This window comes from Zootoca vivipara, chromosome 7, assembly GCF_965207765.1.
Source record: "Zootoca vivipara chromosome 7, rZooViv2.hap1.1, whole genome shotgun sequence".
NCBI classification, from domain to species: Eukaryota; Metazoa; Chordata; class Lepidosauria; order Squamata; family Lacertidae; genus Zootoca; species Zootoca vivipara.
This window is the reverse complement of record NC_142590.1, coordinates 56,647,354-56,672,261: the sequence shown is the minus strand read 5'-3', so window position 1 is coordinate 56,672,261 and position 24,908 is coordinate 56,647,354. Positions and strand designations below refer to the sequence as shown.

At 43.8% G+C, this 24,908-nt stretch overlaps 1 protein-coding gene across 3 annotated transcripts; it reads left to right on the top strand.

Moving 5' to 3' along the window:
* The first annotated feature begins 837 nt into the window (after positions 1 to 837).
* Positions 838 to 24,908, top strand: EIF2D (eukaryotic translation initiation factor 2D). Of its 3 annotated transcripts, none has more exons than XM_035123667.3 (15): positions 838 to 2,668; positions 3,876 to 4,066; positions 5,486 to 5,569; positions 6,520 to 6,610; positions 7,489 to 7,596; positions 8,216 to 8,523; positions 9,844 to 9,961; positions 10,779 to 10,824; positions 12,126 to 12,229; positions 16,949 to 17,110; positions 17,493 to 17,582; positions 19,313 to 19,408; positions 21,137 to 21,257; positions 23,457 to 23,631; positions 24,704 to 24,908. In XM_035123667.3, exons 1-15 carry the CDS (start codon positions 2,613 to 2,615, stop codon positions 24,772 to 24,774), a joined length of 1,821 nt encoding a protein of 606 aa, XP_034979558.3. In that variant the 5' UTR covers positions 838 to 2,612; the 3' UTR covers positions 24,775 to 24,908. The 3 variants fall into 3 exon arrangements, 2 of the variants coding, with proteins under 2 accessions (XP_034979558.3, XP_034979559.3); XM_035123668.3 differs by having other exon boundaries at positions 2,422 to 2,668; positions 3,847 to 4,066; XR_015951107.1 differs by lacking the exon at positions 21,137 to 21,257 and having other exon boundaries at positions 2,404 to 2,668.

Below are 24,908 nucleotides of genomic sequence, written 5' to 3'. Positions count from 1 at the left end.
CAAAACAGATCCCACAAGCCTGAAGTCTGCACTCCTTTGCTCTAGCGATCCTTTGTACATATTCCCCCACTTTCGCATATAATCCCTGTTATTTCGTTAGCTCATTAGACTTTTGATACCCCTAATAATGTAGTATATCAGCCCAATTGCCATGGACAGTTGGACTCTCCTTGCCGCATTGTATTTTACATCTCCAGGATGATGCAACCCTGTAGCTAAGGCAACAGAATCTTGCTCCTGACTGTCTCTGGGTTTACGCCATTCACTATGTTTGCTAATGCTTTCATGGCCATCTTCAGTACCCACAACTCACTCAGATTGTAGTCCCTGTACCCTCCTTAGAAAAGCAGCAGTCTGAATACCGTAATTAAATAATAGGCCACTTGCAGGCTCTTAGAACATCTTGTTTTTTCGACTGTCTGCTAACTTAGGAATGCTGCCAAAACCCTATGATTGTCCTGGAGTCTTCAGGATTTAAATACTAATCTTCAGATTACTGCTATGCTGTAAACGGTCCAAGACAAATGTCAAGTGATTGTAACACTATTTGTAATACTAAATAGCCCCATGATTAGGAAACCCAGTTGCATCTATTTAATAGGGATACGCTTCATTCAGCAAAAACAGTACAGTATACATATAGTCAAAGTCTGCGATTTGTACTTTCATTTGAGAAGCGACGGGGGTCTGTTCAACCTCGCACACCTCTGTGCTAAAACAAGTGTGCGGCCTGGCGGGTCTTTATCTGAGAGATGTTGTTTGCAGATGACACAGCCTTGAAGTTCACTCTGAGAAAGCTCTACAGAGACTCATCAACCATTTTGCCCAATCCTGCAGGGAGTTGAACCTTACCATCAGCCTGACAAAGACCAGCATCCTGAGTCGGGACATCACCAGCACTCCATGCCTCAGCTGAGTTCCACCCTAACCAGCAACCTCTCCATCGACACTTAAACTGGACAAGCGTATTGGCAAGGCTCGCCTCTCCAAAGGTTATGGGAGAATGTGATGTTAACAATAACAAGATGAAGGACTACCAGGCTGGTGTGCTGAACATGCTGCTGTATAAAAGTGAGCCATGGGCAACGTAGTCGACAGGTGTGACATCTCGATGCCATATGCGCTGCATCGGAAAGATATTGGGCATCACATGGCAGGACAGAGTCTCAAACAAAGATGTGCTCTCCCAAGCCCACATTCCTATCATGTTTGCACTCCTGTCTCTACAACATTTACCCTGGCTTGGTCATGTCCAAAGAATGGAAGATGGCAGGATCCCCAAGGACACACTCCATAGGAAGCTGGGTTTAGGCACCAGGTCCGTTGGCAGACCAACTCTGCATTACAAAGCTGTCTGCAAATGTGACATCACCAACCCCATCATGTGGGATTGCAGATGGTTGCAGTGCATTGAAACAGTCAGGTCATGCATCCATAGCAGTGACCAGAGGAGGAATGACTACAGGGAGGAGTGCAGAGAGAAGAAATACCATGGTGCATCTGCAGCAGCACAACCAGGTGCCTTCATCTGCCCCAGCTGCAACAAAACACATCTCTCTCCCATATTAGTCTCTACAGCCACAGCAGGTGCTGTAACTTCCTAATCTTCACCCCCAAAGGCACACTCCTCCATTGCCTTCCAAGACAGACAGATGCCAACATATTGAAATGTGTTTTTCCTTAGATACAACTTCACCCATAGCATTCTAGTAACCAAATTTTAGTCAGTAACAAAAAACAAAAAAGCCAACAAATTTGGAAAAAACAATGCCAAGTGATGAAACTGCTAGAAAAAAATTGCTCAGATAGAATATTTGCCTGTCCTGATAGCACTAAGATATATATTATTTATTATTGCATTTGCATCTCACCAGTAAGTTCAGTGTATGACTCTCGCCCTCTCCATATCATCCTCACAACAACCCTGTGAGGTAGGTTATGCTGGAAGTTGGTGGCTGGCCCAGGGTCAACCAGTGAGATTCATGGCCAAGTGGGGAGTTTAACTCTCTTCTAGCCACTATAAAACTACCTTATGTAATTACTTTACGTTTTTACAATTGAGGAAAGCTTTAAAATACGGTAAGCCCTGAGATAAAATCCTAATAACTAGAAATCAGTATACAGTTGACATGCCGGCCAATCGACAGATCAAATCAAACCAGGAAACAAAGGGGTTTTCCAGCAAAGTCGGAAATGCAAACAAGCACCAAATAAGCCCAAGGCCTGATCCTGCAAGTAGCTACACAAAGCAAACCACGTAGCTCAGTTCTGAGTCTTTTCCTGTTTCCAGCACAGCTCGCGCTGTAACAAACGATGCCTTGATCCCGCCCAGCCTCTCTCTACGCTGAGCAAAAGCGAAGCGGCAGGAAGCGCAGCCTATCACGCGCTGCCTTTGCCTCTGACGTCACCAGAGCAGGAAGCAGTCGCAGCTGGAGAGATCAAGCTGTTGCCCCACGGACTCATTTTGCTGCGGCACCAACGCTATGGCCGCTCTCTGATAAAGTGCTGCTTTAATGGGTGTTGTTTTCTAAGGCGTTCCCTACGCCCCACTGGACAGTAAACCACGATATTTCTTTACCTGCCAGAACGGAAGCCTTGGGGTTTCTTTGGCCATGTTTGCTAAAGCTTTCAGAGTTAAATCCAACACTGCTATCAAAGGGTCTGATAGGTAAGTTTGTCTTGTTTCCTTTTCCTTCAAGGCATTTACCTTGGTCGTTAATCCGTTGTAAACAGTGCCGGTGCCAGGCTGTTTTGCGCCTTAGACAACGCTCACTGCTTGCAATACCCCAGAAAAAAATAAAATAATTAACTTCACTTTTCAAAAATAGATGCCTTATAGAAAAAAAATGAAAAGTACAAAACTCGAAACTGCTAAATTTATTTCAAATGGCAAGGTTGAGTAATACAACAATTTTTCATTATCTTTCTCAAGTAAGATGTTTTAGCACATAAATTATTTCGAATAATCTTGTGAATAAAACTGCCCTTCAAAGGTCAGTACTGCACTTCTCTGAGGCCTGTGTCCTAGGTGGTTGCAGCTGGCCTAGTGGTAGCACTGGCCCTGGTTGTAAATAGCCATGCTTTCTAACCAAGCATGATGAAGATTTACAGGATGCTGCCTAAAATTACATTTAGCGGAAAACATACACTTTAAAAAATGACAAGTTATGCCTCCCTCAAAGTGCAATTTCTGTACATGTACGTGTTAATTTTATGCGTCATGTGAAATGCAGAGATTGATGGCTGATCTGTAATTAGTGCTTGGGTTATGGCTTCACAGTGATAGTTGGGATATAAATAAGTTGCTCTGTTTTATTTCTCTGGCATGCATATTTAGAAGGTCTTTTAAAGGTTTTGGTCTTTTAAAACTTGAATATGTGTCTTCCTCCAAGATTTAGAGTAATAGAGTTGTAATAATAATTATTAATAATTATTTATTATTCATACCCTGCCCATCTAGCTGGGTTTCCGCAGCCACTCTGGGCAGCTCCCAACAGAATTAAAAGCACAATAAAACACCAAACATTAAAAACTTCCCTATACATAATAAACTGAGACCAAGCAAAAATAGAATATATTAAATGACAAATTTGCAAACTGCCATCACAAACTTGTCATGGGCACCACACACATAGACCAAAGTGTTCTATTGGGTACAACGGAATGTTTATTTAAAAATCAATTTCAGCTGGGGGAGGAGAATTGTGGGCATCAGGGATGGCCTCTGCAGACATTCATACACCCATGGGCATTATCCTGGCATTTCTGATTTAAGATAGTGGAATGGCTTTGATAATTGGGCACCATTTTTTAAAAAATAAATTTTATTTTATTTTAATCATTTAGATAATGGAATTGTGTCGTTGACCTTGCAGGAGGAAATTACGAAATGATGTCGCAGCAACTTTTCCCACCCTCACATCTGAACAGCTATCTGAAGTTGTGCCGAATAAAGAAGAGCTGAATGTCGTTAAACTGTATGCTCACAAAGGAGATGCTCTCACGGTCTATGCTAATGGCAGAATACCAGTCCTTTTTGAAATGGAGAAGAGACTGTATCCAACAGGTACAGAAATATGTTTCTGCAGGCAGTTTGCTGTTCTGGGTCTGGGGAGGTTTGAGTTTAATTTGATGTTTCACTTTGGACAAGTTGCAAAATAATATTAAGCCTCCATTTCCCGTATATAAAATGAGAAGAGTGTCAGTTATGGTGTAAATGTGCTCAGTCAGAGGTAGGCAACATACTGTCTTTGATTCATGAATTGTCCCTCCCTGAAACATACACTGCTAGTACAGCTCTGTCTAGGCATTCACTATTTCGCTAAAATGAACATGAGGGGAGTGGGAGAGTGGATGCGAACCCCTCTATCTCTATATCTCACTCCACAATTTCAAAGACAATAGCCTATCCATTGCAGACAGTCTATACTAGCAGAGGCTTTCTGCACAGTGTAGAATCCTGAAGAATCAGAGTGGTTTCCTTTCTACAGATAATCACCCTTGAATTTGTGGAGGGTGGCAGGAATAGTGAGGGGAGGGGAGCTAGCCTGAGCTGACCGCCTCATGTTTTCAGTTAAGCTGGATAGTGAATGCCCGAAAATAGGGCTCATGTAGTTCATGCTATGGGGTGGCAGGCAGAGGCCCCTCTTCTTTAACTTTTGCACAGCCAAGATTCTGCTTTCCAGCCTTGGTTGTTCAGAAAGAATTATGAGTGCAGCAGCTGGTGTACAATTCCTGCTATGTTCAATTTAATACTGGCCTCCGAGCAGAGGATCGAGAAAGGAGTGCACAGGCACACAGCTTGTTCTCAGGCAGAAAAACCATGGATTACTGGCCGAAGATTACTGTGTCTGAACTATCTTCTCACTGCACATCATTTTTACATGTTTGGTTTAAGTATCTTGAAACAGAAGCTGGGTTGTGTGTTCTGGTTCCTCACCACCATTGCTCCTATGTCTGTCTTATTATTTATGTGTGTAAGCCAGTCTGGGATTTTTTCCTGGCTGAAAAAATACAAATACTTTTTAGTAAAGAAAAAATTCCAGTGTTGAGGCTGTGTGTGCCATTGCTTATGGAGCCAAAATGGCACCCCCCCATGCACAAGAGGGAGATATCAACAGACTTGGGGGACCCCCCTAAGCTTTGGAAGTTAAAACTAACATAAGGGAGGAAAACCCAAGGGAAAGGGGAACAGTCCAATGGGAATTACTTGCACTGAGATGCCATGGAGTGCTGTCTTGATTGTTGGCAGTGGGAGGGGAGGGTAATAGAAAATAAGGTGGGGAGGGGAACAGCATGGAGTATCCTGAAAAATGAATCCTGGCTAGAATCCTGAGCAGGAGCACTCTACACTGCAAATATTTTGTTTCAGGCTCCACTTCCTAATTTTAAATTCAGATTAATGGTTATCAGTTCTGAGAAATGGAGGCAGGTAATGTGTGTCATGCTGGAATTCCACAAGCATTTTGTTTTCTTTTTGGAACAGTGTACACCCTGTGGTCTCATCCTCACCTTCTCCCCGCCTTTTCCACATGGCCACCTGTGTTGCACAAACTAGCAGGAGGAGCAGGTAAGGGAATGGATCTCAAAGCCACTTTGCATGGCACCACACATTTGCCTTGTTGTGGAGCTGGTTCTCATGATTGGGCTTGTTATATTGTAGTCCTAAGCATGCTGCTTGGATGTAAGATCCTTTGAAAGGCAGTGAGGTTTATTTCCAGGTAAATAAATTGATTTTGTCATTGACATGACAGTTTAAACTGAGGTATTCAAGGTTTTTTTTTCCTATTAGGAAGGAAAATCATGTCTAAATAAAGCCTGGTCTGCTTGAATGTTAGAATCTCCCTCTGAGGCTCTTCTTTGGGTACCTCTGCCATCAGAGATGAAGAGGGTGGCAACCAGGGAGAAAGTGCCTCCAGAGCTGTAGTGCTCTGCTTATGGAATGCCTCTAAGCAACTCTTTTAGACACCCAGCAAAACTTTTTCTAACCTTGCAGGCCTTTTACCTGTTTGTTAAATATTTTGTTTAAAAAAACACAGACAGTTTTATTACTGCCTGAAGTAGAAAGCCAGTATTATATCTCTCAGTCCTAGTTTATAATAAAAATGTTCCAAACTCAAGAAAAAGTTGTGATTTATAACTAATGTGTAATTGACATTGAGTTTGGCCAAACTGCGGGAGGCAGTGGAAGACAGGAGTGCCTGGCGTGCTATGGTCCATGGGGTCACGAAGAGTCGGACACGACTAAACGACTAAACAACAACAACAACAATTGACATTTTAGTTGATACATTTTGGCTTTGTAGCGGCAGAATTGATGGTAGCAGGGCTGATTGGAGCTGCACTGGCAATTGGGGCCAAGGTTTGAAGCCATCCAGGAGAATCCCTTGTTTCATGTAGACATTGACAGCAGTATTTTTGTCAGTTTTTGTTTTTTAAAAGAGCAGTGGGGGACAAGGTTTGAAGCCACTGGTGTCTTTAAGATTTTGTTAAGATTCTAATATAGGGTCTTTTCCACAGATCTAATGCTTCCAGGGGTTGTAGTGCCCTCTTATGGTCTTCCTCAGGTAGATCGGGGTACTCTCTGTGCCATCACCTTGGTGGGAAACAGGTATGATTTCTCCTGAAGGCTAATGCTAAAAAGATTTACCTCTTTCTGAAGGGGTTCTTAGAATGCATTTTGAGAGCTGAAATTGAGGGTGGGAAAATCAGCCAAATGTGGCCCTCCAGGCCTGTCATACTGGCCTTCAGGATTTTCCTTAGGCTGCACCCCACTTTGGGTCACACCCCTCATCAGCCATGCCCTTCTCGAGAGCCTTTGGCTGACTACAATGGGCCATTGGCCTTTGCTTGCCTGAATGGAGAGGTGTGTGATTGTCCCATCCCTTTTGGATTTCAAAAGAAGGCAAGTAGAAAACAACAGGAATGCCTTCTGAGACTCCTGTTCATTTTGACTCTGATTGTGTGCCACAGTGTATGCCTTCTATGGATTCACCGTAACAATTTGGGGCTTCCAGCAGCAGGGTTGATTTTCACGCATTGTGGGGCATTATTCATTGGCCAGTTCAGACATCTCAGCTCTTCGTGAACATGCTTAAGGGTTGTGTATTCCCTTCTTCTCTTGCATATTTTGGAACACAGACTGTTTTCCAGTAACCGTAGTTTGCTTGGATGGCTGAGTCAGGCAAACTTGTTTGCTTCCAAAGCTGAAGTGGAAACCATGGTTTGAACAATTCTTGTTTAGAGGAAATCTATGACTTTACAGTGCATCATGGCAAACAGTGGTAACCAAAATCCAAGAAGTACAGGATTGAACTGTGGTGTGCAAGCAGAAGAGGGAGCTCAAGAGCCTTAAGTATGTTCTCAACACAGCCAAACCATGGTTTGGTCGTCATGTCTGAAATGAGAGAGATTCCTTAGCTGGGAGCTGCTTTAGTTGGAGTAAGAATTTAGCTGTTTGCTTTATGCTATACTCTCTTTACTTTTCAGTGCCCCTGTGGCCATTGGCATAGCTACCATGTCCTCTGCAGAGATGGTCGCAGCTGGAATGAAAGGAAAAGGCTTCACAGTGCTGCATACATATATGGATCACTTATGGTGGGTGTATCACCAAAACTATTTGACCGTTTACACAATAGGAGAAAAGCACATGGTTAGCCTTTGCCCCCATGCTAATCCAAGACTCAGGTTAGAGAAGGGGGAGCCCTGAGCAAAGTATAAGAAGGATGCAAGTAGCCTTGCATAGAAACCAAGCGTAGGTGCATGATTTTGACAAGCACTTAAGAAAAACTGTTCAGTTCCACAGCACCAAATCAGAAAACTCTGAACCCTTTTTGTTGTGGCGACACTGAGAACTCTTCTATAGTGCATCCTAAAAAACACTCTTAGTGAATGAATATAACTTAAGGCCACACACTACTTGAAAGTCAGCTTATGGACTTGAGAGAGATTGTGCTATTAAGGTCCTGCTGTAGTTACGGCAGTCAGTTGACCCCTAGCACAGCAATAGCATTAAATAAATGTGATGATGTGATCAGTTTTTCCAGATTGTTTGACTCATAATCTTTACAGTGAAGAAAATGGTTCTCCACGACTTCATAGCTTAACTGGCCCTGTCTAGACCTTTTGCTTTGAGTTTCTGTTTTGCTGAAATTGAAATTTGGAGCAAGTCTTATTGTGCCATTTGCTTTTGTTGTTTCTTTTTAAATTGAAAAAGGGAGTTTGGTGACAAGTCATGTCCACCAACAATAGTCCCCTTAGAAGCAGAGTCTTCAGAGATGATGGATGCTGAAGAGGAGGAGCAAGAGGCTGGAGAAGGGGAAGGCGAATCACAGGAAAACAGCCACCCTATTGACCCATGCCTGCAGACAGGGATTAGAAATCTAAGCATGGAAGATGCTATTCAGAGTGTGGACATGACAGAAAAAGAGGAACCTAATGAAAATGGTACTGCTGAAACTACTGAAGAGGGCAACCTCCCGGTAGATGTTTCTCAGGAGGCAGAAGACAGTAGGAGTCCACAAGGTAAAATTATAGGGTTATATACAGGGATTCTAGATCAGTTCTAGTAACAACCTTTTGCTCGGAACTGCTCATTTATACAAGCTTAAGCATATATACTCTGTGCATTTCCAGTGTGCCCTATAATGCAGGAATGGGGAACCAGTAGCCCTTCAGAAATCTTTGGAATTCGACTCATATTAGCCTCAACCAGGATGGCCAGGGTCAGGGATGATGGGAGATGGTCCTTCAGCAATATCTGAAGGACCACATCCCCTCTATCCTGATTTTAGATGAACAATGGACTACAGTTCCCACTGTCCATGACCATTGTCTATGTTGGCTGGGGCTGATGGGAGTTAAAGTCCAACAGTGTCTGGGAGGGCTGTAGGCTGCACATCCCTGATGTAATGTGTGAGATTAATGCGGGTGTGGGTGTGGAAGGTGTGTAGATTATAGGACACATGTGTAAGCATGATTCCCTGCAGCATATCCACTGGTGGGGCATGTGATATAAGCAACAAAATCCAAACAAATGTATCCCCTTCACACACCATGGCTTGTACAGTGGTACCTCGAGTTACAAATGCCTCAAATTGCAAACGCTTCAGGTTACAAACTCCGCTAACCTGGAAGAGTTACCTTGAGTTGAGAACTTTGCCCCAGGATGAGAACGGAAATCGTGTGCCAGCAGCGCAGCAACAGCAAGAGGGCCCATTAGCGAAAGCACGCCTCTAGTTAAGAACAGTTTTGGGTTAAGAATGGACCTCTGGAATGAATTAAGTTCATAACTAGAGGTACCACTGTATAGGGCATTATACCCTGTTACTAACTTTGTAATGTGAAAGAAGCTTTCATTAAGCTCTGTGCTCACTGCTAGTGTGTCAGCTTCCTTCTGTTGAAATTGAATGTTGGTAGAGACAATGCTGAACTTAACATTCTTCCTTTCATTTATTGCCTCATGTGACTATATTTTTGTGACAGACAAAGAAGAGGGATAAGCCACCAAATGGCTTGTATGTGGTATAACTTGTGACCACGCTGCAGGGCACTGAAATTGTTTCCCTCTTCAACACTGACACAATTCGTAGGCATAGGCAGGAGCTGAGACAAGGTGGCAGTGACACATTGTGAACTAGGCCATGTTGCATTCTGTGCAGAGGCTCGTGGGCAGGGCTATTTTTTAAGCTAGAACTCACCGAAACTCGGTCCCAGCACCTCTCAGGTGGGCCCCATTGCCATTATAAGAGAACAAGGGATGCGTTCATGGTGAGTTCTGACACCTCTTTTTCTAGACAAATAGCATTGCTTGTAGAGAACAAACAGTTCTGTATTTTCTTCTAGAGCAAATGGATGCATTGCTTCACCAGTGCTTTTTCCACGCTTTAAAATGTAAAGTGAAGAAGTCGGAGCTCCCTCTACTGACCAGCACCTTTCTCCGCAACTACATGTTCTCATGTTGGTACGTGTAGTAAGATCGCAAGAGTCAGGAGTAGAAGCCTTGCATGTACGCAGGACTCTGTGCCTCAGCCATTGTCACTATAAGAACTCGTAGGCAAACTGCATGGGTCAGAGTCTGCTTTAAGGCATACTCCAAATATGACACCGGTTAAACTTTTGTTCACGTGATTTAACTTTGAAAAGCTCACTGCACATAACAGGGTATTCTGTTTTCCCCCGTCTCTTGATGATTCACAAGGAAGAGCTAAAGCTATCTTCCAGTAAAAGCATAATGAAAATAAAACAAATGCCATAGTTAAACTATAGAACTTGCTCCCATAGGAAGCAGTGATGGCCACCTCTTTAAAAGAGGATTAAACAGATTCATGGAGGATAAGGCTATCAAAGTCTACAAGCCATGATGGCTAAGCTCTGCCTCCACAGTCGGAGGCACTAATGCTTCTGAATGCCAGTTGCTGGAAACCTTAGGAGGGGAGAGGGCGCTTGTGCTCAGGTTCTGCTTTCGGGTTTCCCACAGGCATCTGGCTGGCCACTGTGAGAACAGGATGCTGGGCAAGATGGGCCATCGGCCTGATCCAGCAGATTCTTCTTAAGTACTTATGCTTGAATTTGTGATGGAGAAGGAGGCACCATTTGCTCTCTTTATATGACATTTAAATTCTTTCCAATCTGTGTGCCCATGTTTTAAGAATATTTTAGCTAGAGAAGCCTGGAAACATAACATGTTTTTTCTTAAATGTCACCAAAAATGAGAGAGGCCTAATTCCTCTTGTTTCTTGCATATAATTGTTTTTCTTTTCTTTTCAATCTACCAACAGTCCACAAGGTCAACAACTAGACATAAAGAAATCAAGCTACAAAAAAGTGAGTACTGTAGTTGTTGTTGTCCTTTTTTGTACCGTGGAAGGTTGAGGAAAGAAATAATAATGAAACATTGGCTTGAATGTGGGATTTTCTGCATACACCACAGATCATCTGCCCCAAAGCTGTGACCCCTTTCTGTAAGGCACTTTGTGCATGTAGATCCTTGATGTGTGAGAAATCTTCAGATGATTTTGCTGGTTAATAGCACAGTCATATACACAGTGTTTACTTAGAAGTAAGTGTGCATAGGATTGCAGCCTTAGAGACAGAGACCTGGATTTATTGAAAGGATTAAGTGTACCTATCCTTTAGTTCTGACTGACAGTAACTTTATAGTGTAAGTAATTTGAGAACTACTGTAAAATTCTGGTCTAATATTGCATTTGTGTGTGTGTGTGTGTGTGTATATATCACTATGCAGGTATCATTAAAACATACTAAGTTTTTTTTAATTACAACATAATATATTTCCAAACAAAACCTTACCTTAAAAATTACACCAGAATACTGCTTTTTGCATTTTTCATGTGCATAATAAATGGTCCTGGCAAATTTGTCCCTTTCCATATTTGCAAAAGATCTAGCATAGTTTGCCAAACTCTACACAGCCATTTGTCCTCTGTGGATAACCATTGTGTCCCCCCCCCCAAAATGCATTGCAAAAAATATTACATGCTGTTACTAACAAATTGCCCACAAAAGCTTTGCATATTTCAAGACATAACCTCTCAGGTAATACAGGGGATATTACTAAAGAGTTTGAACTATAGATTGCACCCTGTCACATGTCTTTTATACCTTTAATCTGTCTTAAAAATGATCATCCAACTTGGCTACAAGCCCACCATGCCACCTTACACTTTCAAATCGGACTGTTTCCTTGAGCTTCCATAGGGAGCTGAAGGTTGCTTTCCTGTGACTTGATGGTCTTCATCCACCTGGTGGTCTCACTCTTAACAGTACCCAACAGTGAGCCCCGTGGCGGCTGTACCTCCTGCACTGATGCCACTGAGCACTGGCCAGAGAGTGGCAAGGGGTAGGGCCCGGGCCTGTAGTACCTTATGCGAACCATGATGCTGCGTTCTCTGTGCAAGCACACATATCCCATGCCTCTACCTGCACTGTGGAGGCTGGGACTTCTCTTCTTTCCACCCCACCCCCATTCAATGGTCAACTCTGTAAGTCCACTGGCTCCCCCCCCCCGTTCACTGCTCTTTGGGGGGAGCAGTCACTGCAACAGGCACTGTTAAGGACTGCTGCTCTGCTTGTATTCCAGTTTTAACTGCCTCTGTCTCTTCTAGCTCTCCAAGTTCCTGCAGTCAATGCAGCAACAAAATATCCTCCAGGTGAAGGAACTGAATAAGGGAGTAGAGAGCATTGTGAATGTGGACTGGAGGCATGAAAGGTAAGAGAATCTCAATTCTGTGCAAACAAAGTCTAAATATTGAGGGAGAAGATCTAAATGGATGGTTTGGGTTTCTGTTCCTGTGATGATGCTCGTTAACGAGCTGAGCTGCCTTTAAGAGCACAATAGCTACAGTGGTACCTCTACTTACGAATTACATTCGTAAGTAGAAAAAAATTGTAAGTCAAATCCCATGGGAATGCATTGGAAGAAAAAAATCGTAAGTCGAAGCAACCCTATCTAAAAATTCGTAAGTAGAAAAAATCCTATCTAAACCGCATCCAAGATGGCGGACGGAGCTCCGTTCGTAAGTAGAAACAGTCGTAAGTAGAGTTATTTGTAAGTAGAGGTACCACTGTAATTAGAAGAGATGTTGCTCTTTTTCTCTGGTCTGAAAGGTATTTTATCTCTCATATAAAAGATGTGTAATTGTAGGCAATATCCTAGATAAGCTGCTATCTCTCAAGTTGATTTAGAGAAGGCAGAAATGTAAACATGCTGCTGTCCACAAACAGCAGTACAAGAAAGATCTATTAACGAGCAAAGATGTGCATGACCTTACAAGAATCCAACATGCTCAATAATAAGCTCCACGGATGAGAGGGGTGTTTGCTGGGAAGCACTATAGGAATGAGGATGGCGTTAGTCCACAGCAGAGGCAATTAGGGAACAGAGTGTTTGTGTGTGTTAATGGCTTGGGAAAATACATGCAGCAAAGCAAGCAAGCATGAAGGTGTAAAGTTATGCTTTCTAGCCAGCAAGCTGGATCCTTACCTCCCTCAGCCCCCGTAGGCCAATTTGGCAGGTGGACAAGGCTCACTTTTGGCACCAATAAGTTGATGTGTGCTGTCAGTGAGCCCCTCTGAAGGCATGCTGTTAGTGAGCCCTACTTTGCAGGTGGTGAATCATATCCCGCTAACAGTGTATCATTACATAATGTGATAATAAGTTAGTTGGCGAAAGGCATTAAGGACATTAATGGAGACTAAAATATCAGTGGTCGTTGGCCATGTATCCTAATGCTTTAGGCTTCTTCTCATGTTACTTTTGATCAGTACAGATATTAAGATCCGCAATAATGAAAAGAGGTTGCTCGCTGGAAGCTGTGCACAAATGGAGTGTTTCATTACTGGTTTAATGCAGAATCTGTAGATTCCAGCGGCGCTTGCTCCTATAAGGAGCTAACAGGAATAAGCCCTTTTGAATTCAGTAGGACTTACTCCCAGTGTTGCAACCTAAATAAGCCAGTTCTTAAACTCTGAGTTAATAGCTAATTCCAGAGACATCACAGCAGTAGCTTGCATTAATCACCCAGGCTGTGGCTAGGATCCTGGTTTTCTTAACTGTCAAACATTTTAAAACTTAGCCAAGGTATTGTTTGCACCAGCTGTTAGAAACTCACTACTTTACTGGCAAGTCCATAAATACAGAACACTTTTCTAAAACAAATTGCCCTTTCTTGTCAAACTCCAATGCTACAGTTTAGTTTCTCCTTATTCAGAAAAAGTTGTAATGTTTCTACCATTGCTCCAGTCTTCCACAGTTCAGGATTTGAGTCATACTATTTCGCTGCTAAAGAAGAAAGAAGCCCAACGATAATGCCTGCATGGCAAAGCCCAGGGGTTGCCAAACCTTTGGGGCCCATAGGCACATTCACAAACTGGAAAAGCAGAATGCTTCCTTCAAGCCTAATGTCAGCAGGTGAAGGATGTGGGTGCCAGGGAAGGCGTCTGTGGGCATATGTGTTGGCAACCCCTGGCATAACCGCTTTGACCACTGCAGGCCTAATTAGGACTCTTGTGCCTTTTAAGTCTGGACTTTGAAGTCATCTTATTTTACTTGTTATTTTGTATTATATTTACTGTTTTTAATTAGGTTTTGTAATTTTGGATTATGCGGAATGCTTTATCTGAGTGGATGTAGCAACCAAGTAATTTCGTTGTTTCTGCAAAGGGACAATGACAATAAAGATATCTTATCTTATCTTATCTTAAGACGTGCACCATATCAGGGAGACAATTAGCAAGCAATACTTTCATCTTCTCTCTACTGCTGCATTTGGAAACCTCTCCTTGATGCTCACTTGTTGAAGGCACTGAAGAGTTTTTGTCAATCCCAACCACTTTCCTTCCATAACTGTTTATCGTATCCAGAGTGACAGTTTATTACCACTATAGTTACCATTGCCTCTGGAAGGGCCCACCCCCTTGACCTGTGGCTGCATTGTCAGCAGACCTGTAGATACTGAAGTATTAGGAATGAGAAAGGATGCAGAACAATGGCAAAGGAAAGGGGAGGAGTTGCTTGCTGGGACTGTTGGGGCTTACAGGCCCGTCCTGCTCTGTCCCCTTCCTACCCCACACAGAAGTCCCACTCCAACTCCACATAAAAATTTGGACTGGCTGTGCTTACCTGTCCTCTCTGCCTGCCGCTGCCCATGCTCGCTTTGCCAGCCTCCCTCCAACTTCCACCAGAAGTGGTGACGCTCTGGTGGTAATTAAGATGCACTGCAGCCCGTCGTCTCCCTTCTCCTTGGGGACCATGTCTGGGCTCCGCTCCTTGCTGCTGGGCTGCTGGGCTTCGTTCCCTCGGGGGGGTTCCACACTGTCTCCTCCCCCGCCCATCTATGATGTCACATACACATAGCATTGTGAAGCTCGCATTTTACAGTATCTTTTACAAGGTCTTATTTGTGTGCCTCCTTGGTAGATTGGACGGCGAGGTTCCTGCTGTTATCTGCTGGAACAGGCAGGGCTGTGCCTTTCCTCTGTCACAATGGGCACTTGTGATGTCGAGAAGGCTTGGCAGAGTGTGTGGGGGCGGGTGGGCTTTAGTTTAGGTCTGCATAGGAACTTAGCCCAGAGAGACACCTAAGACTTTGGATCGTTTCTCCACGCTTTCTCTCCTCCGGAGATTGGCTTCTTTGGAGGCCAGGTCTAGGGTGCTCTGTTTGGCTTGCTTTAGGATTATTCAGAGAACTTTCAGAAGGACTGCCATTGCTAGTTGATGTTTTGCTGTCCATTTGCCCCTGGCCAGTATCAGATTGACCTGGGTACGTGTAATCCATTTCCTTGGGGTAGGGAACCTCAAGCCCAGGGGGCCAGATGCAGCTGCCCAGGTCTGTCTGTTTTGCCCTTGGAACGCTCCCCAAGTCACATCCTCTACGGGTCATGATTCACACTATTTCTTCTTTCCTGGCTGGAATGCCTCTTGCTTATCTGGATGGAGGATTGAGATGGGTGCACAAGCGTATGTAATAATAATAATAATAATAATAATAATAATAATTTATTTATACCCCGCCCATCTGGCCGGGTCTCCCCAGCCACTCTGGGTGGCTTCCAACAGAAGAATAAAACACAATAATCTACTAAACATCAAAAGCCTCCCTGAACAGGGCTGCCTTCAGATGTCTCCTAAAAGTCTGGTAGTTGTTTTCCTTTTTGACATCTGTTGGGAGGGCATTCCACAGGGTAGGCACCACCACCGAGAAGGCCCTCTGCCTAGTTCCCTGCAACTTGGCTTCTTGCAACGAGGGAACCGCCAGAAGGCCCTCGGTGCTGGACCTCAGTGTCCGGGCAGAATGATGGAGGTGGAGACGCTCCTTCAGGTATACTGGACCGAGGCCATTTAGGGCTTTAAAGGTCAGCACCAACACTTTGAATTGTGTTCGGAAACGTACTGTAGAATGTAGAATGTAGAAACTAGCCTACTCTACAAAGGTACAATTTCCACCCACTTTCGCCTCAGACCCCACCTACCCCTGGGAAGTGGCCTTTGGAAGGTTTCCCAGAAGGAACTGTGGCCCGCAGGCTGAAAAACAGTTTCCAACTCTGCCTTCCCTTTTGCACAATGTACCTGGCACTCTTATGTCCTTGCATGGCTCCTCTGTGCATATTAGAACACATACAGGGATACTCACTCTAAGCTATCAGTTATATTCATTTGCTGCTAAGAAGGTTGGGGTTGTGAGCTAATTCTCTGCCCTGGGTTTGTGGCTTTATTTATTTATTACATTTATATATCACCTTTATCGTCCAAGGATCTCAAAGTGGTAAACATGGTTCTCCTCTTTTCATCCTTCACCTGTGAAATAGCTTAGGCTAAGAGATGGTGACTGGCCCAAGGTCACCCAGTGAGCTTCATGCCTGAGTGGGGATTTGAACCCTGCTTTCCCAGGTCCTAGTCCAACACACTAACCATTATGCTACATTGCCTCTCATGCTGGAAGCCCTGCAGCATAGAGTAGGATGGGAGGCCAGACCAAGACACCATATTGTGCCACATCATTCCAGTATTGAACACTAGGTGACTGCTGGAGCATATGGCTTCAAGATGATGATCTGTTCCGTGGACCAGCTTGAAGCAGAGGCAGAAATGTGCTTCCACTTTGTGTAAGCAAACGTGTTGAGGGATTTTGCACAGTGTTATTGCAATGAGAGGAATGGTCTTGGGCAGGCATCCCCAAACTGCGGCCCTCCAGATGTTTTGGCCTACAACTCCCATGATCCCTAGCTAACAGGACCAGTGGTCAGGGATTATGGGAATTGTAGTCCAAAACATCTGGAGGGCCGAAGTTTGGGGATGCCTGGTCTTGGGTGCTTATGTGCTAGGAAATGACAAGGACGCAACACTATACTCATTTGTTTCTCAGTCATGAACGGGAATAGCCCTCATGACGAAATGGTAGTAAACTCTGTGAAATATTTTGCTTTTCAGCATTAGGTCTTTTGTAGTACCTATTGAAATAGCAGCATCTGAATTGTCTGTCCAGGATAGCAGAAGTGGTGATGGAGAACAGCCGTATCACTGTCCTGAAATCATACCACTCTATGGCATCTCATCCAAAATGGCTCCCTTATTCCAAGAATCTGGATATAAGTAAGTAATATAAGAAAATGAACCACTTGACTTGTTCCCTACGTTGTTGCTCTTGTTGTTGCTTGCAGAACATGATGGGCCAAGGAAGTCCTTAAAGGTGTATGTGTGTGTGTGTGTGTGTAGCAGACTTCAGAGTGAATAGCCTGCCCAGCAGAAAAATAAATGAATCTGAAAACACGAATGTTTCTGGGTGTTGAGTTCAACAGTTTGGTTTGGTTGGATCATTTCTCCTGTATGGTGGTAGTGGTGTTCTAAACGAAGGGAACAGCTTCCTTACTGGAGTGTTTCCCCCACTTAAAATAGCCAATTTGCAAAAGCTGATCATTTGCTGTTCCTTCCGTAGTGCAACCTAGCAAGTAACAAAGATTCAATTTTCCTCCAGGAAAGGCGACACCCTGTCCAGCAGTGAAGTGAGAAGTGCTGTTATCAACTACGTGAAGCTTAATGAGTTGGTTGATGAAACAAACAAAAAGTATGTAAAACCAAAGCTTGCTTAGTAGGGAGATTGCAACACTACTCTCCTTGCTCTGTACTGATAGCAAGGGATAACTGCAGCCATGATTTTGCACAGTAGTTTCCCATGCTCGTGGTTCACCATTACAGCACTAAGCTGATACATGTGGGAAATGCTACTAGAAAGGGCAAGCACTCTTTCCTATCACAAGTCCCTTTATGAACACTCCCTGTATGAACACTCAGGTCAGATGGACCATGCACCCTGTCCTGGTCCCTCTCTTATATATACCTCTGCAGTATAGATGGGCCCAAGTGCAGTGTTGATTGTGCTCAAATGTATGTCCATCCTCAACAAGTGTTGGTGTGCAAACACACACACACAGACACAGACAGACAGGACTTGTGCAGGTGTATCCCATATATCGTGCCTAAAAGAATTTTAAACTAGTGTTCATTTCCTGATTTATTTTGTTATTTATTTCATAGAATGTATACACCACTTGATTGAAACTCCCCTCCCCACCCCAATCAGGAAAATTGTACCACAATAGTTTAACAAGAAGTTTGAATACTAAAACCAGTTAGGATTCACATTAACTTTCTAAGCATCTAGGTAAAAAAGGTAAAGGTAAAGGGGCCCCTGACCATCAGGTCCAGTCGTGTCCGACTCTAGGGTTGCGGCGCTCATCTCGCTCTATAGGCCGAGGGAGCCAGCGTTTGTCCGCAGACAGCTTCCGGGTCATGTGGCCAGCATGACAAAGCTGCTTCTGGCGAACCAGAGCAGCGCATGGAAACGCCGTTTACCTTCCCGCTGGAGCGGTTCCTATTTATCTACTTGCACTTTGATGTAGATAGGGACCCAGGTGGCGCTGTGGGTTAAACTACAGAGTCTAGGGCTTGCTGATCAGAAGGTCGGCAGTTCGAATCCCTGCAACGGGGTGAGCTCCCGTTGCTCGGTCCCAGCTCCTGCCCACCTAGCAGTTCGAAAGCACATCAAAGTGCAAGTAGATAAGCATCTAGGTAGACTTGCCTAAACAATAATGTTTTTAGCAGGTGCTAAAAGAATGCAGTGAAGGCACCTGCTTGCTATCAATAGGCAGGGAGTTCCAAAGTGCAGGTGCCGCCACTAAATGATCAAGTTCTTACAAATGTGGAGTGGGTATTATGTGGCATTTGTAGAGTGCCAATTCCACTGATTGAAGCATTCAAGAGGGCACATGTGGGGTAAGATGATCTTGTGGCTAATTTAGGAGTGCCACAAGATTAAAGACATCTTAGTTGATTAATCATATCACTTTTTTTAGTGATGTGGTTCTGTAGGTTGATCTGTTAGCTTAATCTTTAGAAGTTTTGATCAGGTAACAGGTGACCTTTGATTAACTGGGCAAATAATTTTTAAACATTAAATTATCTTTAAGAGACGTACATGCAAAAACAGCACTTGATAAGCAACATATTCAGACATAATTTACAAGCAAAGAGGACATGTTGTTTTACATAATCCCTTCTCAAGTTTTCAGCAATCAAGTAAGGTTTTTAGCACCCAACTTACTATATAATAGTGCAAGTGCAGTGTGACTTTTGGAAATCCTTTTGTACCTTTTAACAACAAAGTGGTAAAGAGACAAACATAATCTTTATAATCTGTAGAGGGCTACATGTTCTTGATGTTGATGCATTTCCAGTTCAGGTGATGAGGTGATCATGCTGAGAACAGACTTTTAAATCTGCCTTACTTTGTTACAGCTTTATAAAGGTGAATCCTATCTTGTGCGATTGTCTGTTGGACAAATCTGAGCAGCATGAAATTTCAAAGCTTAGCTGGGACACTCTCCTGAGCAGGTGAGGGGGGAGTGATTCCTACTGCTGCTTCATATACTTGCCTCAATATTTCCTATAATGCAGGCCACTATGTATTATGGTATTTTTAATGTTTGCAAAAGGAGGCTAAGCCCAAACCATTCAAAGGTTAAAATTGTCACTAAGGTCTAGTGCTATGTTGCTTTGTGTTATGGAAGCGGACTGGAATTTTATGACACAGTAGCCTGATTTGCACATCATGGTAAACCATAGCTTATGGATTACTGCATGCTGTTCAGTGACCCCTTGCCTTTCTCCACTCACTCTTCAGCCAAGAGAGAAACATACTGTACAGGCTTAGTGCTTAGGTGAGGAACATCAGGCATGGGGGCCAAATGTAGCCCTGAGGACTCCAGAGCACCCTCCCTCCTTCAGCCCACACCCTTCACTGTTGCTCCTTCACACTCCCAAGTGTTTTTGCTTGGCTGGAACATGTCCTTGAATGCTGATAGTGACTTTTGCTTGCATGGATGCGAGTGTCTGTTTAAACCGTGCAAAAGTGAATTGTGCACTTATTTCTCTGACTCTAGGCCCCTCAGGTTCCCCCCCACACCTTCTGCTTAGTGTTCCATGCGAACCAATATTTGCAGTTTCTCTCCCCAAACAAATGACGAGCCACAGACCAAGAACCAACCTTGGCTTCATGGGGACAGAAACTAACCCTGAGTCCTGGTTCGCAGGTAATGCTAAGCCTCACCTCACAGTTTCTTTTTCCTGGCTCCAGGTGGGTCAGAATAAAGTGGGAGCAAGTGAGCAGCTGCTTGTTCTGGTAAGCCATGGTTTATACAGTGGTACCTCGGTTTAAGTACACAATTGGTTCCGGAAGTCTGTACTTAACCTGAAGCGTACTTAACCTGAAGCGAACTTTCCCATTGAAAGTAATGGAAAATGGATTAATCCATTCCAGACGGGTCCGCGGAGTACTTAAACTGAAAGTACTCAAACCGAGGCGTACTTAAACCGAGGTAGGACTGTAATTTGCTTCCCATGATGTGCAGGCATGGCCACCGTAAAAGTAAACACAACAAGCTTGGCTTTGGGACCTTCTAAAACTCCCCATTCTCTTTTGTTACCTTGAGGATCATAATACTATATTTTCTTTTTTTAAAGTCTTTGGAATTAGGAGAGGTACAAAGATAATAACATAACTATGTCTGTCTGGCAGTGTCGTCTGTAATCACAAAAACCTTTTAAGACATAATATTGATAGTACTTTAAGTAGAGATTTTCCCAGAATAACCCTGTTACGGAATAGCATCATGTATCACATAGATGAAGGCTGCTAGATGAAGTATAATTAATATCCTTTCGGTCTCTCTATGGCTGTCTAGTATACATCCTACACATGGGATACAAATCAGCCTCCATCATTATTAACCAACCTTTCACCCAGGCATTTGGTGGCTGAAGAATACTGCTCCTGGCAGTTGTCTATAACAGTTCTTTCTTACATTCTTAAGTTAACTGTAACTGTTTTTAGAATACTTTTAAAAAATGATGGATATGATTCCCACTCTGGGCTCCATTGGGAAGAATAATTTAAACTCAAATAAATAAAACCCTGAGGTGGATAAAGGCAAGCTGTATCAGATTGAGTCTTTGAATAGATGTACTTGATACTTAAGTATAGCAGGAATAGCTAAATCAGAAAGCTGCCATCCCTCTGTGTTGTCCTGGATAAGCTTAATCTTAGCACTGCTTTTGTGGCAGGTGTCTGGATAAGCTACAGCCCTTCCATCAGGTGACTTTTTTTGGACATGACCCCATCGTGAGGAAAGGAAACAATGATCCCATTGATATAAACATAGCACAAAGAGCGTGCAATAAAAAGGTAAGGGCAAGGAAAAAAGAAGTCTTCAGTGCATGGAGAGTGGGGAAGGCTGTTTATAACTACCAGAGCTGCAGTTATTGCCACAGAAAGCAATTGACAACTGGGCTAGCATGTGCCGCCTGTACAGCTGAGCATTCCTGGGCTTAAGTCATAGCCCTACCTCCTCTCTGCACCCCTGGGGATCAGGTATAAGTTCCAGACGTTACACTGACACCATACAATGCCACTGGTGCATGGTTTGTAATTTATTTCAACCACCCGGGGGTGAAGAGGGCAGGGCGGAGAAGGCCAGATCAGGAGATAAACTGAAGTTCTCAGTATAGAGCTTATCTGATATCTGTTGGCCCTAGTTCAGGAGGATAGTAGGAAGCACCTGCTGGCAGCTGGGTCGGATATACATTGCACAGAGACTTCCGAAAGCGTGTTACCGAAGTGCTTCCCCCGGGAAGATGGAAGGCACATGTTGCAGACCTAAGGGAGGAACAATAGCTTGAGTGCAGCACATGTTTCACTTGCAAAAATTCTTGAGGTTCAGTCTCTGGCAGCTCCAGTGGAGAGGATCAGATAGCAGGTGATGGGCAAGGTCTCCGAGTGAGGCACTAGAGAGCTGCCCACAGTCAGAGTAGATGCTACTGACCTAGATAGAGTAATAGTCTGAAGCGATAGAAGGCAACTTAATATGAGTGTTGCCCTCTTGGATGTGTATCCCTATTCCAGAGGAGCAGCCAAGCAGTGCAGTAGAAGAGGCCAAAACAGACTGTGGGGAAGAGCTGCATGGAAGAGTACCTGGGTCATTAGCAGCTTTTTGTTCCCTGTGTGTGCATACTAATTACTAATACTAATTTCATTTGTACCTCACCCATCTGACTGGATTGCCCCAGCCACTCTGGGTGGCTTCCAACAAATATTAAAGCATAATAAAACATCAGACGTTAAAATCCTCCCTATATAGGGCTGCCTTCAGAAGTCTTCTAAAAGTTGTATACTTATCTCCTTGACATCTGATGGGAGTTCCACAGGAATAATAGTTTTATTAATGGTGCGTGTGTGGGCCTGAACTATTTGCAGCTCACAGATGCAGCATTAGGGCTTGACAGTGGTGGTCCAGGGTGTTGATGGTATCCGGCATGCTTGAGTGCAAGAGGTAGACCCTAGGAATAAACCAACCCAATACAAAGCTGTCATTTTTTCAGGTAGAGATGAATAATTCAGCCCAGTGCGATCCATGACTCAGCCAGGGGTTGGGAGTCAGGTGGGATGGGCCCTTGCACTGTTTTAACATTGGTGTTTCTTTTGCCTTTCTCTGAAGGAATGCAAAGTAGTTTTCATTTATATTAGTGTTTCAAAATGTAGTCAGCTGGTGGTGCTGTCTTCAAAACGCAGGGGCAGAAGCTAGCATGCTTGGGCTCTTCTCCCTTCCCCTTTGGGCAAGCAAATCCTGAAGTTGCCTCAGAGAAGGGTGGGTTGGTTGGGGGGTGGTCGCTGTAGGAGCTTCTTGGCCTGGGCCTTTTGCTTTTGCCTTAATGGGTGATGTGTGAATCTGACCAGGCCACTGCTAGCATTTATCCCCACTTCCAGCTTTCCTAACCAACATCCCTTCCTCCTAAGCTACTAGGGCAAAACATATGAGCTACCCTGTTTCTCATATTTTAAGACATACCCATAAAATAAGCCATAGCAGGATTTTTAAGCATTCAAGGAATATAAGCCATACCCCGAAAATAAGACATAGTGATAGGCGCAGCAGCAATGCCGGCCGCGGCAGGAGGAGGAGGAAAAAATAAGACATCCCTTGAAAATAAGCCATAGTGTGTTTTTTTGAGGAAAAAATAAATATAAGACATGTCTTATAATATGAGAAACACGGTAATCATTTAAGATTTGGTCTGTTGCTACACTGTTTTCCCCCACCACCAATCAGGATGAACCAGTGCTTCAGTTAGTCTCTTGCATTTATGTATGCCTTTCACTTAAATCACATAGGTTGTGCAATATGCCTGCTGTCAAACATGCATTGCTCCTATTCATTGTCAAGCATAGGTATTATTAAGATGCACAGGCAAAGGACCTACGGTATGAAAACAACTTTGCTGATAACACATAGCCTGTAAGAATGTACGAAAGTAAAATTGCACACTAATGATTGAGCATCGTATGTTAGTGCAACAAAGTAATACCATCTTTCCTTTCGGTTTGCAGGTAACCATCATTAAGAATCTTGAGCTGTATGGGCTAGACCCACAGGCTGTTGCCAACTTTCTCCAGCAAAAAGTTCAGGCCAGTGCCACTGTCACCACACTTCCGGGAGCAAAGGACAGAGCACAGGTCCAGGTACAAGGCAATCAGATCCACCACCTTGCTAAGCTGCTGGTGGGTAAGTATCTATGCCAGGGGCAGCACACCAGTGGTGGGTGGAGTCAGAGGCCAAAACAGGAAGGGCAATGAACATACCTTTGCACATTAGGCTATATTCCAGCAATGCAAAAGCCAGGTGCTGGGACATGTGCATGCGCACGCGCACACACACACATACACACACACACACAGTCTCCATTCAGGCTCAGAAGAGGCACTATCACAGGGTGATATACCAGCCAGGCAAAGCACTAATGGAAGGTGTAGCTTAGGGAAAGGGCTGAGGCCCAGCATACGAAGTTTGGCTTCCAGGCCTGAAGTTCTCCACCCCTCATCCATGGCAAACTCATAACATAATTTATTATGTTTTGAAGGTTTAGCCACTTATTAGATTAACAGTGCAATCCTAGGAATATCTTCCCAGGAGCATATCCTATTGAATTCAATAGGGCTTTACTTGCACCCTAAATTGATTTTATAATATTCTGATCAGTTTCTAAGATGTGCTCTTCTAAGGTGGAGGCTATTCTAAGGTTTTGCGGCCTGTCTGTTTTTCGGTTCTCGGGCGGCGGGGGGTTGGGGCCTTTGGGGGCAGGCACGGAGGTGGGGACGTCGGGGTAGGGCCTTGATCGTGGGGGTGGCGGTGGTGGGGTCCGTCCTTGGGCTATGGGGGTGGAATGGCCGGTGGTTGGTGATGTAACAATTTGTCCTCGCTGCTGGAGTCTTCAGAGCCTCTGCTGGTGATGTGTAATAGGGGTGCCACTTTTTGTGTTTAATCATTATTTTAGGTGTGAAAGGTGTGGGTTTTTTTGGGGGGGAATTACGCCGGATCCCTCCCTGATGGGCAAGGTACGCTTTGCCCCAATTTGATGCAATTTGGTTCAGCGGTTACGGCGAAAGGTTGTTACATCCGTGTGCACAATGCCTACATTTATATATATATAGATTAAAAAATGCACAGGAGTATATTTTTTAGTAAGGCGAGTGCCCTAAGTATACAATGCTTTAGAATTTTAGTAAGCTGCAAGTCCTATTGTGTTAAGCTTTTGAGTTGTCAAGTACAGGTTGATTACATGTTGCCTTTGTTCCAGAGGACTACCAGATACCTCGCAAATACATCCAGGGTCTTGAGAAGGCACCAAAGATGGGCCGGAAGAAGTAGCCAGGTCTGAAGATCAAAGTCAGAACTTTATTTATAAATATTTTATTCAACAGAAATGACTAATCCAGCTGCCTTACCTATAAAATAATGGATTTTATTTAAAACAAGAAAATAAATGAAGCTTTTCCCAATAA

Coding starts and splice junctions, on each gene's coding strand:
- EIF2D (XM_035123667.3), top strand. CDS start 2,613: ATGTTTGCTAAAGCTTTCAGAGTTAAATCCAACACTGCTATCAAAGGG. Junction 7,597..8,215: donor ACATATATGGATCACTTATG/GTGGGTGTATCA, acceptor AAATTGAAAAAG/GGAGTTTGGTGACAAGTCAT. Junction 9,962..10,778: donor AACTACATGTTCTCATGTTG/GTACGTGTAGTA, acceptor ATCTACCAACAG/TCCACAAGGTCAACAACTAG.